The sequence below is a fragment of the Peromyscus maniculatus genome, chromosome 4, assembly GCF_049852395.1.
Source record: "Peromyscus maniculatus bairdii isolate BWxNUB_F1_BW_parent chromosome 4, HU_Pman_BW_mat_3.1, whole genome shotgun sequence".
Classification (NCBI taxonomy): Eukaryota; Metazoa; Chordata; class Mammalia; order Rodentia; family Cricetidae; genus Peromyscus; species Peromyscus maniculatus.
The window spans coordinates 60,490,457-60,507,287 of NC_134855.1; the positions used below are offsets into that span (position 1 = coordinate 60,490,457).

Here is a 16,831-nt window from a genome sequence, read left to right on the forward strand (position 1 = left end):
TATTGATTTAATGTCGTTTTAAATAATCATTTCACTGGAGTTATGGCAGGATGTTTCACCAAACCTGAACAATCTCTTCTCTTAGTGTCCATAACTATACAGTCAAGGTAGCCATCAACCTGTGACTTGTAGATTTGAATATGGAAGACCTGATTTCTCAACATATTGGCTAAGACTAAGATTTCACAATTGTGAAGTATTGAAGGAAAATCCTATTTCTTTTTTCATTGAGTTTTACCTTTTACTTTAGTAAGGAGCCTCACAGACAAAAATACATTGCCAATATGTTGAATTTCCCAAATTTCCTCTAATCCAATCTAAAAATGCTTGTTTCTTTCTTACATTTTTCTTTTAGTTTCGACTGAGGAGTTGTCTCACATTTCTTCACTCCCAAAGAAAAATTATGACTCAAATCAGCCTCTCAAAAGCATATATAGTAATTCTTCAATGTATCAGTTTTGTGAACATCTCTCTGAATCAGTCATCTGCTACTTAATTTCAAACATTTCTGATGGCACCAAAGAGGGTAGCAAAGACAAAGCATGGGAAATCCAAAAAGTAGTCTCTAACAAAAATATATCAATACATTCTCAAGTGTATAAGAGCAGGTCTATTTCCATTGGAGAACTCGCTTTAAGTATTTTTGAAGTTATTATTCAAATTCTTTCTAATGGTAACATTATATTTGCTGACAAGGTACATCAGACTGCCATAAAAACTAAGTACAAGTTCTGTCCAAGTGTGACTTCTTCTGACTTTGATGATATCTTTCAAGATCTCTTAAAAGGAGTGATTTTTGTATTGTCGGAAGTACTAGGAATAAATCATTTTGGAAATAATGTAAGAAACAAATCATATTCTACACTTAGAAATAGTGTGCCCATTTTCAACAAAGTCAATACCATGGAAAGTCAGATAGGCCCCAGGGACTGGAAATCATCTTCTCACCTAATTGATCCCCTTGCTCAAAGAAATAAATTAAATTACCTAGCACATAGGTTAAATGGTCTGGTTGGGAACTTAAAATCTCATGAATCCAAAGAAGTCATCAATGAAGTCTTTAATATTGTTTTAGATTTATTTTTACCAGATGACTTCCCAGATGGGGATATGTGTTCTGGTAAATCAGCAAGAACATTTTTCACCTCAAATAATCAACAAAGTAATAGAATACTTGCAAATAATCTAGGGCTTTCCCCTAAATCAATTTTTCTTCTCAATATTGTGTGTGAGAAACTTATTAGAACACTTCTAGAAAAATGCACGGGCACTGCATTTCTTGAGGATAGTTCTCTTTTTCGTGAAGTAGCAGAAGAATGTCAACATGTAAAATTACTTCAAAGTGTTCAAGGTGGAGATTTTGATTATTGTAAGGCACCAATGAACTGTGAACAATTTCAAGGAGATTACATGTCAGACCTTTCGGAAAATCTTGGAGACATGGATCAAGATTTATTATCATCAGACTGTATACTTGATGTTATGTCCCACAGCTTGGTTAAATCTTTGATGGATAAGCTATCTCATGGTTTTCAACAAGCTCCTTTTGAAAACAAATACATGAACTACAGAACAAGAGAAATACAACCTTTTTCCCCAGAAGCCAAAAGGCGAGAATTAATAGAATTTGGACAAAATAATGCCCATGTAGGATTCATGAGCTATGACAATAATTATTTTACCAAGTCCTTGAATAATTCCAAAGCAACTAGCTTTAAAATGCAAACACCATTTGGCAAACAACATATAGTAAAACCTTTCTCTTTGCTGCTTCCTGAAAGACAAGAAACAAGGGGAATGAACACAGTAGTCTTTCATAAGCTATGTCAAAGAGGTGCAAATGGTGGTGTTTACTCAGCTACATTTTTGGAGGACATAATATCAGAATTATTTTTTAAGCTGTCTACATCATTGTGGAGGAAAAATATAAACATCACTGAAACCTGGCTCAATGAGATAAATACATCACTTATCAACAATGTAGTGAATGACTTAAATAATGCTCAAATTAGTGTTCTAAGGTATCCTGAAGAAAGACTATATTTTCCATCAGCACATAAAGGATGTGTTACTAAGATTGTTGATTCCATTTATTGTAATGTTTTACAGAAGTATGAATTTAAAGTAACCTGTGGTGGTAATCTGCCATATGATAATACTTCAGTAGCTGAACAAATGTCTAATAGCATATTGTTCGAGATTGTAGACTATCAGCTTCCGTCTTGCTGCAAGGGAAAGCTCAGATCAAATTCATATCATACTCTCAATGCTGAAATCATCCTGTATAAACTTCAAAACAACCTAAGAAAATTTATTTCTGAACCCATATCTTCAAAAGGTTATAGCACCATGTTACCTCACTCATTTTTAGAATATGTCATCAGAAGACTTTTAGCTCAGCTTATGCCCCTGTCTATTAAGCCTTCATCTTTAGAAAAACAATATTTAATGACTTCAGATTTTGATGAAATGTCCAACTGTATAACAAATAAGGTTATGTCAGCCATTTCAAAACATAAAATCTGGTTCACCATCTATGATAATCAATGTCTCCACACAGATAAAAACCTTCAAAAGATGGTAGATTCTGTTTACAGTAATATTATACAAATGTCTGGTTCTCTTGATTTAATACAGAAGAATATAATCAACCGAAGTCCAATTATGATTGATCAAATAGCCAGTTTCATTATCCAAGAGATTATTGAAAACCACCTTCGACCATTTTTGTGTGGAGAGACTTTACCTCGCCCCAAAACTCCACTGGATGAGGTATCGTATATGGTCAAACAAGTTCTCAATGAAGTTGTAGAGTCTCACAAACTCCAGAAGCCATCACCTTTACACATTTACCCTGATAAATTTGTAGGAGAAATTGTTACCAGAGTTTTATCAAAGATTTTTAGCCCTAAGCCTAATACTAATGTTGAGCTGGAAAATATGACCCAAAAAATAATAAACTCAGTGAATAACCATCTAGACAAAACTAAGATTCCTATTCTATGTGATAAGCAATCGTCCTTTCCATTTAGTGATGCAGATATTGTAGATGAACTTGTCACCTCAGTATATAGAAATGTTTTGAAGCAGCATGGGCTAGATCCTGACATTGATGAGTCTGAAAATGGTGAAGCTTTTGTGGAAAATATTGCCAAATTAATCATAGCAGCTATTTCAGACTACCTTCTTCACCCACTGTTTTCTGGTGATTTGTCAACTGCTCCCTGTTCTAATTCAATGGCTGCTGATATTGTTTATGATGTTCTTGGTAACATTGATAATTCTACTAAGTCAAAGCAGAGTTTACCTCCATATAATACATTGCTACCATATACATTTTTAGAAGATATGATCAGAGTACTATTATCTAAATTTTTTCCTTCTCCTAAAATGGTTTTAAATGTAACAGCTCCAAAAGATAAAGGAGTAAATTTTAATGAAATTGCTTCCAATCTGATCAGTGATATTAGAAGAAAAATTTCCCAACATGAAATTAGATTTTCAAAAGATGAAGATAAAGCCAAGTCTTTTTACTCAGAAGATGATGTTTGCCATCTTGTTGATTCTGTTTTCACAAATATTTTAGAACACTCCAGTTCTCAAGAATCAGTGGAACAAAATATCACAAAAACTAATGATGTTTTCATTGATAAAATGGCAGGTTTTATTATTAAATATATCTGTGAGCAGCATCTTCAGCCATTTGTAGAAAAAAGACAAATATCTACATCACCATGCAAATGTTTTGAGAGACAGCCGTTAATTTATGCTAGTGCTTATTCTTCAACTTTTTTGGAAGATGTGGTCGCTGGAGCAGTGAGCAAAATATTTCACAGGGTGATTGGCATTGTACAAGTGGAGTCAACAAGAAATTCAGAAGATGTTTTGTTTGATAAAGCTGAAAATCTCATTTATTGGATAACAGAGGAATTTTCAAAAGCCCAGGTTACGACTATAGAGAATGCTGAGAAACAGTTGTGTTTTTCCCCAGTAGAGAGAGATGTACTCAAAAACATTATTGACAATGTGTACAGCAAAGTTTTAGAAGAATATGAAATGGGAACCATGCCTGATAAAGATTTTCTAAATGACACAAAGGCATTGGCTGGCCAGATAACCAAAATCATTCTGACTGAAATTTTTGATTTCCAAATTCCACCAGCTCTTGTAGAAAATCTACCTTTAAGTTTACATTCCAAACTTAGTCAAAATGTTTTGGTAAATAGAGTCCATTATGAAATTAGCAAATCAAGATTCCGAAGACAAGCGTCAACAATATATACTACTATGCTCTCACATATTCATTTAGAAAAAATAGTTACTCAGCTTATGTCTCAGATAAATCCATCACATTCCAGTGTAGAACATTCTGATACTCCGCAATCAGACTTAAGTAACACAGTCATGAAATTAATAAATGAAATCATGTCAATAATTTCAAAACATGCAATATGTATTGTAAAACATGGAAATGAAAAACAAAGTATGATTTCAGAAAAAGACATACAGTCAATGGTTGACTCCATTTATGCTGATCTTTCTCATTCAAATCTATACCAGCATCTTACAAAAGACAAAAAAGGTATAAGTCGCATACCTGTTTCAAAAATTGCAAGTTTTATAATAAAGGAGATCTTCAATCATCATCTAGAGTCATTCTTATCAGGAGATAAAAGTTTTCTTTCAGCTTCAGTTACTCAACCTTGCAAGCAGAAGGCAACAAACCCTAAGCAAAGAGAACTGTCTTTCATTATGAACTCAGCTATCTTTTTGGAGGAAGTAATTTCTGAGCTTTTATGCAAAATTCTTCAGACATTCATACAGGATTCCTTGGCTGCTGAAACCCCAGAGAAAGCAATAGCCCAAATAATGGATATTGTTACAACATTAGTAAAATCAATTGTTTTCGAGTTCACTACATCTGAGATTTTACTTGCAGAAAATTTGGATGAGAGTCTATGGTTTTCAGAGACATATAAAGAAATGGTTCAAAAAACAGTCAACTCAGTTTATGAAAATATATTACATGAATATAAATCACTGACTCAACTACACAAGACTATACAAAACAACACTACTTGTTTTGGAGGGAAATTATATCATTTCCTACTGCAAGAAATTTATGATTATCAGGTACAAGCATTAGTTTCAGGTCAATTAATGCCTTCTTCTTATTCTTTCCCTCGAGCTGAAAATATTATCAAAAATGTGCTCAATGTCACCTTGAAGGATACCAGTGCCATGCCATCATGTATTACAGTGCTCCCCTGTTCTCTGATAGAAAATATGATTTACAAGCTTTTAGTAAATATCTTCCCTTCAGATGATACTACAGATAAACTAAAGGAAAAAGAGGTTGGGCCAGATGATGATGACGAGTTCATGGCTGCAGCTTCAAAGCTGACTGATGAAATTATAAAAGAAATTTCTGAACATGAGATCAGATTTGCCACTGCAGAGGAGAATGAAGATAGTATGCAATTAGGAACTACTGAGAATTTCATTGATTCTGTATGTAGTAATATTTTGAAAAACTCTGAATTCCAAGCAGAATTACAGAAAGATGCACACAAAAAGGGAGGTTCATTTCTCAGTAAAATAGCTGGTTTCATTATTAAAGCAATCATGGATCATCATTTGCAACCATTTTTATATGGTGAAGACTCTCCTTCTAGTAACTTACCTGAGTATGGCCATGCTTCTGTTGTTGCTAAGTCTGGGAAAGAAAAGGCACAGCCTTCTCTATTTTCAGCTGCATTTTTAGAAGATGTAATTGTTGACCTTGCTCACAAATTTTGTTCTTTTGCAACTCTTGCTAAAGATTCTATGAAAAAGGATATTCCAGAGCCAGAAATTGTAAGCTTAGCTATCAACTTTGCAAACTCTCTCATACAGGAATTTAGGAAAAGTAAAATCAAAGTTTTACCACATGCTGAAGAAATATTTTCTTTACCACCAATTGGGAAGGAGACAGTTGATGAGATATCTAATTTTGTATATGATCAGTTCATAGGAAAATTTGGATCTGATGGTATTCAGAAAGATGACACTGGTAACATTGTTATAGAAATGGTTTCTTCTTTAGCCCAGAAGGCAATCTCTGCATTCAAAATTCAGCCACTATTTTCAGGAGACTGGTGCTCAACTTTCTTTTCATTTCTAGATGCAGAAAATATCACCCAAAGAGTTCAGCTCCTACCACAGCAAACCTCCATGCAGACTAGTAGACTCTTAAAGCAGAGCCAGCTTGCTTTGTCTGAAGACACATCAGTGAAAAAAGATGATATCCATCGTCCAATAATTAACTCTATAGCTACCTTCATGAAAAGCAATATTATCAACCTGATGTCAGGAACAACTACAGGTGTCACAGATACTAAGAAAGATGATGATAATAAACTGAAATCTGCCACCTTAAAATATGAGAATGTCTCAAAGGCTACTTCTCCAGCTACCAGTGTGAAAAGAAAAGATCCTCAGGTTGAACATTTGAGGGACAAATGTAAAAGTAATGAAACTGGGAAAGAGAACTTAGTTCTAATCAATGAGCAGGGACAGATGATTGAAATATACACCCATTTTGCAGTTGCTACTGTTAATAACAGTTCTGAGAAGGAGGTACTTGAATCAGATTTCGTAACAGACAATGAAAAGAAAATTGACAGTGCTAGTCAAACTTTAGTGAAAATAGATGAGAAGCCCAAGAGTGAGAGTAAAGAGAACATAACAAAAAAAACTTTAAAAATAGCCCAACCGCCAGTCAAGGAAGAGAGGACACAGTCTGTAGCTGAAACAGATATAGATGAGGAACTATACACAGAAACTGAACGTGTTGAAAATGTCATTGAAAATATTTATGACAACGTTTTAACAATATCTTCTCAAGAGCCATTGGATTTTTCTAGACCAATATACAGCAAAAGCCTCCAGAGTGATAAAGCTTCAGTTAAACTTCAAGATTCTGCACAGCCTGTTACAACAAAGGATTCATCCCCAACAGTTAATAAAGACATCACTGCTAAAGAAAAAGCAAGTGAAGAAGTTGAAACTAAAGGAAAAGAAGAGAGTGAGATAAAAAGAGAGAAAGAGATTAAAAGTCAGCCTAGTAAGACAGACCATCCACAGTCCTCATCAGATAATAAACCTAGAATTATTTCTGCTAAGTTTCTAGAAGATGTGATCATTGAAATGGTGAACAAACTAATATTTACATCTTCACCAGAAGCAGAAACGTGTGATAGAACTCCAGATGCAAGTGGTGACCAAAATCAAGGTGAACTTTATGACACAGCTATGAAACTCATTGATTCGATGTTGAAGGAGTTTTCAGATGCAGAAATTAAGGTATTTAGGACAGATAAGGGAAATGAGATTTCCTCACAAGCAATCAAAGACTCATCAACTAATACGGTACCTCCTGGGATTAAAGAAGCAACTACAGAAGAACCATCATCCAGCATGAATATTAAAAATGTGGATAAATTGCCACATGAGCATAAAACAGTTGAACAATCCTCTTCTGACAAGATGCCCTCCACAAATAGAATGCTATCAATTGAAAAATCAATTGTCAATAAAATTGTTCACTCTTGTGTTTGCGATATTTTAAAGGAATGTACATCTCAAGAGTCTGTTTGCAAGAACATCAACAACAATGGTGAAAAACTAGCAAAAAGGCTAACTAGCACAGTGATAAATGAAATTTTTCAGCATCAGCTTAACTTGATATTTTCTGATGAGATACCAGCTTCAGGATGTGTGCCTCTGGAATCAAAAGATGTTGAGGAAAAGGTCCAAAAGGCAGTGCAAACAGCCAGTAAAGAATGTCAAACCTCGTCTCCATACACCATAAAGCTGCCTTTCAAATTTTTAGATGATGTGATTTCTGCTCTTTTAGCAAAAGTTTTTTCAAAACTATCCAATGTCAAAACAAAAATATCTCAACAAAATTTTTCGACACAACGTGACTTCCTTAAAATGAAGCTAGTTAGCGCGGTTGCAGCAGAGATTGCCAAAAATGAAGATTTGAATATACAGTATGTAGACTCTTTGCATCCAAATGATGATGAAATTATTCAGCTGGTGGTTCAGACAATTTATAACAATCTTTTGCCACAGTTTGGATCACAGGAAACCATACAAAATTGTGTAGTTAGTGGATGCAAATTCCTTTCAAAAACCATAGTTGATTTAGTTCTTCGAGAAGTGGCTGGCAATCAGTTGCAGAACTATTTTGGCGGTGAGTTGACTCCATATCAGTGTGCAGAAGTTGACAATGTTGTTGAAAATATCCTCACCAATGTTGTCTTAACTACTCCATCACAGCCACCACGTCCTCGTAAACTATCATATAATATAATAGAAGCAATTGCTGTAAAATTCTTATCAAAACTTTTATCTGGGTTTCCAAAGGTGCATACAGAAAGAACTAAATCTCAAGAAACTGAAATGCAAAAAATAACCACAAAAATATTAAAGTCAATCCAAGAATGTTTTTCCAAAAGTAAGATCAAAGTTGTACAACCTGCCAAGGAATCGGAACCTGTGCCTGTAGCTGACAACGCAGCTATTGACAAAGTAGTTAATTCCGTTTATGCCAATCTTTTAAAACAATCTGGCTCTCCTACATCTGTATTAGAAGATCTAATGGGGAAGAGTAATGTCCTTTCTGACATAATAGGTTTGTCAATGGTGAAGGAGATTTCCAATGCTGAATTTCAACCTCAAGCAGAGGAAGAACTTTCAAGTTCAGAATTAGCTCTAGAAGCTGTCAAAATTATGGAAAAGGTGGTGAAAATTATTGATGAGCTAAAGTCCCAGGAAAAATCTTCACCCGTAAAAGATTTAATGTTAGACTCCAGAGTTTTAGAGGAAGCATTGGCTTTATTCTTGGCTAAACTAGTAAAGAAGCCTGGTGTTGCAAGCAAAGACATGGACAGTTTAACAAAGCCTGAGTTAAAGAAAATTGCATCTCAGTTGATAAAATCTGTAACAGCTGAAATTTCCAGAAATAATATAAATCTCGTGGAATCTAATCCTGAAGGACAATCTTTAGCTTCAGAAAACATTGAAATGATTTCTCAGGTTATTGAGTCTGTTTACGATAATATAATAAACCAATCTGGAACCCATAATGAGCCCTATGATATAAAAGGTACAAAGAAGGCCTTCCCTAAGAAAGTGGCTAACTTAATTGTCGATGGCATTTCAAATGTTCCATCATGTAGAGTTAGTGCAACGAGTTCTTATACTGCAGCTTTTGGAGAGCTAGACACAAATCGAATCATTGAAAAGGCACAAAAGCATGCTGCACAAATGAACTCTGACTCCGATAAAGAGTCGGATGATGCATTAGAAGATGAACTTCCTGTTAGAATAATTCCACATGTCGGGAATAAACCACTGAAAATAGATCCAAATATCATCTCAGAACACTTAGCAGTTATTTCTATGAAGACTCAGCCTCTGGAGACACTTAAGATGGACTGCATAAAGAGAACTGGTTGTAGCATAGCAGAGCTGAGAAGAGCTTCCATAAGTGGAAAAGGTCACTCTTCCCCAGATGTGTCTGAACTAGGAGCAAGACAGAAAGAAAGGCGCATCTCATTGGATAGGACAGGACGACTGGATGTAAAACCCTTAGAGGTAAGCATCATGGCAATGGAGAAAAGGGGGAAAGCAGTTCTGTGATTTCCTTCCTTTCCTAGCTACATGCAAACATATGCTTGTTATTTTGCCAGCTGAACAGGGAATTGGTTGCAATGGTTCATCTCCATAGTCAGGATTTTCAGGGACTTGCCATATCATTTCCATATTCCACACTAAAGGCCTAAGGCTAGTTTTTTAATAAGATAATCCACTAAAACTATTTTTCATTGAACCTAATTAACATCAGATTGACTGGAATATAATTTTATTTAGAAATGTATAAGAACATGTATTAAAAGCCATCTATTTAAGGCACTACAGTACTATTTTTCTCTCACTTTTATTTAAATTTTTCCATGTAATATATTTGAATCATATCCCTACCCCAATTCATCTTGTGTCCTCCCCACCTCCCTATGCACCCTACTTCATATTCTTTCTCTCTCTCTCTTCTTTCTTAAAAAAAGAAAAATATCAGAACAAAGATACAGAAAAGAAACCATAAGACAAAATATAACAAAAACAACAAAGGACATGCAAAAACACATAAAGTTCAGTTTTTTGGGCCAATTACTGCTGGGTATGAGGCCTGCCCTGGAGTATGATTGATATACCCAGTGACATTATTTTAGAGAAAACTGATTTTCCCTTTCCCAGCATGTTATCAATTGCAAATAGCTTCTTGCTTAGGGGTGGTACTATGCATCTACTTCTTCTTCTCACTGCTAGAATTTTGTTTGATTTGAACGTATGCATGCTGTCACATTCTCTGTGACTTTATATGGATAACAGGCCTGCTGTGTTGTGTCTAGAAGATGCATTGCCTTGCAACCACCCACCACCTGTGGCTCTTAACAGTCTTTCCATCTCATTTCTTCAGAGATACCTGGGCCTTAAGGTAGAGATTTGCTAAAGACATCCCTTTTAGGGCTGAGTGCTACAGAGTCTATTAGATTCTGCACATTTTCTGGTTGTGGATCTCTGTGTTAATTACCAAGAAGATTATTTTCTGATGAGGGATGAATGAGGCACTGATTTATGGCTATAGCAATATGTCATGAGAGATCATTTTATTGTTGTATTCCTTTATCAGAATTTCTGAATTCTGAATTAACTGTATTTCCCATAGGCCAATGATCTCTCCAGTCTCAGGTCATTAGCCACATGAGCAATGTCAGATACAGGTTCTATCTCATTTGATTGGGTTTACATCCAATCAAAAACTGGTTAATTACTGCCATAAACTTTGTCCACTACTGCAACTGTATCTCTTGCAGTCAGTTCACTGTTGTAGTTTTCAGGGTTTGTAGCTGAATGACATTGATACCTCCTTTCCTCCTCCAGTAGCATGCACATTGCTTTCCTATACCATGAAAGCTAGTCACTAGGGGTGAAGTTTCTAGTTAGGTACCAACTCTATTTCTCCGTGTTTGAAGACATGAGTATGTGATATCTAGAGCCATAGCATTTACTGTCAAGTTGCAGAGGGTAACTAATAGACTTATCAATAGCCTGTGGTATTTGAGGGGTTCTATAGGACCCATTTGATCATCTGGTCAATAAAATGTAACCCATTCCTGGCACATTGGGGTTCTATTCAAATTTCTCATATTGAATGTGTGCATTTTTGTGGGATTTCTGTTTTTATGGATGTAATCTATGCCATAGCACTGACCCAAGTATAAAACTATATTCTCTGGAAAATAAATACTTCATTTTTTCCAGTATGTCTCTGAAAATTACTGAATTAAGTCTCAAGGCTGATAATTAAATAAGTTATTTAGTTATTGATTGATTGTTGAGTTAGAGACTAGGTCACTGTTTAGCCCAGGACAACCTGGAACTTACTACAAAGGCTGATGATGTTTAGTTGTTTCTTCCAAAGTATAACATTCTCTATTAGACAAAGACTTACTAAGATTCAAGAATAAAATACAACTTACAAGTTTCAGGAAGTTCCTAAGGCATATAAGATTCACAAGACTTTACTCAAGGTCATTTCAGTGGTAACAACTACTAGAAAGTGGAAAGCTGACAGGATATTATACAGAAAGCTCAAGGGATGCAATTTTAGTGAGCCATTATTCATATTTGGTTAGGATTTTTACTGATAAAGCTACCTTTGAGTCATCTACCCATCTAAAAGTAAACTCTCACTCATGTTCCTGTAAGTAACCTTAATAAACTCACTGGCTTTAGTAAGACATCCACAGAAGAAATAAACTTCTGATCTTTGTAAGACATCATCACTTGAAAATATAGTTTAGAAAGTTGCAAAGAAAGGTTGAGTTAAAGATCAATTATAAATTTATTTAAATTTCTGTGATATAGCAAAGGCTACAGAAATGAAGTGATTTGGTTACTAAATTATAATTACCCTTTATTGGATTCTTCTATATTAAAAAATAGTTAATTGGGATTTGAGTGGAATATGAAAAAGAAATGAAGATTTACTTATTTCTGCAAAAGACAAAGGATGTGATTATGGAGTAAAAAAAATAAGCTGAAGATCACAATTCCTATACGGCATTGCTTTTATAAGTAGAGTTTGTTAAAGTCTTGCCTTTTCTTTAAAAATTAATATCTAGATGTCTATAGTATCACTTACTAAGGACAAAAAAGTTAATTATGTGGTTCTGTAACAATTTTAAGAGAAATTACAAAAGTAAGTTTATTTTATAAGAAAATATAAAGCTTAAACTATTATGTTAGACTGGATATTTGGAACAAATTATGACAGATTAATATTATCTCAATGTAAAAATAATGCTAGATACAAACAAGTGTTGCATATGATTTTTATCTATTTCTTTCTTTTAAAACAATGAAAATATACTAGTAAGTGGAATTTGAAGATATTAGCTAGATTGAAGTTAGAAATCATAAAAAATAGCTATGATACAAAGTAATATTGGAAAAGATATTGACATATATATATTTTTTAATATTTTTTGTACTTTCAATTCCAGGCTGTTGGCAGGAATTCATTTCAAAATATAAGAAGACCTGATATCACCAGAGTAGAGCTTTTGAAAGATATTAATAACAAAAAAGATCTGATCATTCGATTAGTAGCTCATGATATTAGTCAAAAAGTTTCAGAAAGTAACTTCAGAGATGACGCAGTTTCTGATGAAGAGGAAATTGTTTTAGGAGAGGTTGCTGGACATCAGTGCTTAGGAGAAATATCTGGAGATCATGGTGAAGAAGTTGTGAAACCTTTAGGAACCAAGGTTGTTTCTCCAAAGACAATAACAAGCACAAGCAGCCTGAGAAAGTTCTTAGCACTAAGTAAATGCTGTCAGCCCACTCCTGGCGAAAATATTGAAAGTATTGGATCATTTGGAAATCAGGCTATGAAACTTAACAAGACACATGTTAAAAGAGCTGTTGCTGAGCTTGATATGCCCTCTTCTAAAAGCTTAGCAGAAGGATTGTCTTCTAAGGACAAGTTGCAGTATAAGGTAGGTGACAAATATAATTCCCAGAAGCTTGGAAGAGTAGCTAACCTCAGACATTCTGTTCTGGAGTGTACCTTGATTATCCAGCAAAGCATACTTGAGTGATTATCTGCATAAGCCTGTAGATATATAGCATAGGTTAAATAATTAACCAAACATGAAACTCAATTAAATATTTAATACACAAAAACCAAAACTACTTAGGCACTGCTTAAGAAAATTCAACCTTATTTTTTAAACAAGAGATTCCATTTTGTATTTGGGCTATAAATATTTGTTGGACATCCATAGAGAACTTCATGTCAATAGAATGGATCCAGAACCTGGCTAAGTTATATGGAAGTTAAAAATGATCTGTAGAAAGTGAGATTGTTGCATAACTTGTGTTAAGACCTAAGTCCAATCCACAGCATTGAAAACAAACAACAAAAAATCATTATCTGGTCTGTGTTATTTTTAACTAAATCTCAGATGTTCAATTTTACCAATCAGGGGCCACATGAAAGCCTACTAACTCAGAGAGGCAGCAAAAGCACATGGCTGACCTTCCTCCTCCTCTGACATCCCAGGAAAAGTCCTTTGTCCTCCACCATCTCCAACAAAAACCTCAAACTCAGTGTCCCTCCCTTCTACTTCCTGTGCATCTCTCCATCCATCTTCCATAATCCTATCTTCACATCCTATCAACTCGTTGTTTGCTCTGCCTCTTGACCTACGGTTGACTTTATTTATGTTTACAATATTCAAGCAGAAAGCTCTTGGATTAAAGGTACTTGCTAGGCCTGAGCCACACAACTAGAAACAGTTTTTTCCAATAAATAATGTAATCTCAGGGTTCACAGCGTGATCAAATATCCTGCAAATTTCCCTTTTCTCGTCTAAATAAATAGGAAATGTTTCTTACTCTAACACGTTAAAATTATTTGCAATAATGAAGCTATATCTGTCAAACTTTCCACAATGTCCAGCTAGGTTGTATTTGGCAGACTTAGGATTAAACATTTTTGAGTACAAAGTTCTGTAAAATATTTGTGTCAGTATGATATGAACTCAGAAATTTGTTCCAAGCAGTTCATAGTCCGAAGCTGATCTTTGGGTCACACTCTGGGACTCTGAGCTGGGATTTCAGGCCAGTCAGTTGGAAGTAGGTGATACCACTTGGCCAAATTTACTCTTTTCCTTGGGACATTTTCTCTTGATGATACATTCTTTTTCTTTAGATGCTTCACTTATCCAGTGGTCTCTGGATCCCTTAGTTGGATATTTTTGTTCTCCTGGAATGATAAAATCAAAACCCTACCCCAACTCAAATGCTGAGAGTACTTTTTTTTTTTTTTTTTTTTTGCAGGTTCTATCTTTCCTAGGCCAAAATGATTTTGGCAACAGAAAAAGTATTATCTTTCAATTAAAATAATTATTTGGAAATTTTGAAACTAAATATACATCAGCATGAGTGGATTAATATGCATATATTTCCCCTTTTCTTTATATATAAACTCAATGTTTAAGTGTATTTAGTTTTAGATCACAAAGGACATTCACTTTGAATTTCAGCCTGCCTTTTGCAAGTGGCTTTTAAATTTAAATTTCTGTAATTCTTATATGCCTTCCTCTCTCTCCCAAGTGCTGGGATTAAAGGTGTGAACCACCACCTGGTTATGGATTCCTTATAATAGCTATTGTCATAGGGTTGTCTTGTTTTAATTTGGTTCTCCATTTCCTCTATTATTTAGGGGTAAATTTTTAAGTTTTTCAAATGTGTAATCTATCATTCTTGCTGATTTATTCTGAGTTTGTTCCCTGGCAACTTTTAATATTATAGTCTTAATTAAACATGATGCCAAATTGTCTGCTATTTCATTATTTTTAGATGTTTTGGCTATCTTGTCTGTATGAGCGACATAAAATTTGATGTCTTTGCTAAGTTTTTCCATGTTATACCATTTCCATTTGTGCCTCCTATGACTGGATATCGTTGTCATTTATCTGAGAGTTAGTGGTTTTCTATTTTGATAACCATATAGCTGTACCTTTGCATATACACCATGAATTGGAGAAGATGGAGATTCTCCTTTTGCTTTCCTAGTTGTTTGTCTTATAGCCAATTGTGCTGCACTAATTTTGTGGTTCCTTCCTCAGTATTGGCCATTCCATACCTGGTCTATAGGCTGCCACTTTCCAGTAGTTTTTGGTCTACCCGTGGTTGAAAACCATCAGTAAACCATGTGTTAGCCAAATGTGATCATTCTCTTGGTTCCCACAGTTCAATAGGTACCTCTTTTGGGTGGTAAGTGATAGGTTTAAGGATGGGCATTATGGGCAACTGAGCTATTTCCTCAGTGTGGGAAGGCACAGACCCCTTTGCTACCATACCCTGGTTGTAAAGGAATGCAAATAGGTACCAGTTCCATTGTAATACATTTCCTTACATAGCTAAGCCTGTGAAGGTCTCTGGCTTTAGATGGACCCAATCCATACTTGTAACGGCACCATTGCCGCCATAGGGTGGTTGGCAATGACTAAGTATAAGGTTCTCCATACCTCATAAAAATGTGCAGATTTGTCTCTCAAACAAGATATTTATTCTCCTTATATGGAAAATGTTTGCATTAGAAACCAACAGGAAAAAGTTGGTGGACTCATTTTTGCTTTATGAAGAGTCTCCAGTTGTCAATTCACCAATAAATATGATATCCATAATTAGAATATCAACTGGTTCAATATTGGTCAGGGTTGCAGCATGGAGAAGAGCTTAGAGTTGCAAAAGCTGCTCTTTGTTCCTGCACCCATTGGAAATTAGATGCCTTTCTAGAAACCTCATAGTTTTCATAATATTCTGGAAACATGGTATGTGATTTCCATAGTGTGCAAAAATACCAATTAGGAGCTGTCTATGAGTTTTTTCCCCTGGGTGGTGAGATCAAAGGCATGTGTCACCATGACCTTTGTTCATTGTAACTTTAGAATTTACAAAACAAATACTTTGTAGATATTCACTGGTCTATGCTAGGATTAAAGGCATGGGCTACCACTGCCTGACCTCTGTGTTTAATATAGTGGCTTGCTTGGTCCTCTGATCCCCAGGCAAGATTTATTTGTTACAGCACAAATAAAATGTAACCACAGGCAAGTGTACCTATGGTAAATTATCATTCAAAACATTATTTGCCTTTATTGTTCATGCCTGAATAAATGATAGGTATTTGTTAGTCTTTATAAGTTTATTAGTTTAGATTGAATGATCAAGCTGTCTAATGAACTAGAACCTCTCCTATTTGAGGAGGTCTCCCTGTTCGAATCTAATCTTTATCAATCTTGATAGCTTCCATTGCCTTTCTTCTCCTGTGGAAACAAAGGCAAAACTTCTTCCTCAATGTAACACATATCTCAGTTTCCATTCTGAAGTCTACACATCTTTAAAATATACAGACTGATTTAATTCCATAGTTTTGTTTTTTTATTATTATCCAATGTCTTTCCACAGCTGTCATTGTTTTCTCATTAGCATTTGGAAAACTCAAAGTAATTAAAGCACTATGTAATCTATCCCAGGGTGTCTTTATTGCCCCTTTTTGTTTATTAAGTATATCTTTTAAAGTACAATTAGATCTTTCTATATGTGCTTGTCCTGTAGGATTGTGTGGTATACCTATAATATGCTTTATGCTTTAATATGCAAAAAAATGTTTCACTTTACTAGAGACATATGCTGGAGCATTGTC

General features: G+C 34.8%; 1 protein-coding gene across 1 annotated transcript in view; it reads left to right on the top strand.

The window, feature by feature from the left end:
• The window catches only part of LOC121826690 (fibrous sheath-interacting protein 2), a 76,201-nt gene that overhangs the window by 45,138 nt on the left and 14,232 nt on the right, over positions 1–16,831 (top strand). Inside the window, exons 17-18 of the mRNA XM_076569775.1 lie at positions 356–9,645; positions 12,618–13,112. Of these exons, the coding sequence (XP_076425890.1) occupies positions 356–9,645; positions 12,618–13,112 (9,785 nt within the window). The remainder of the gene's footprint in view (positions 1–355; positions 9,646–12,617; positions 13,113–16,831) is intronic.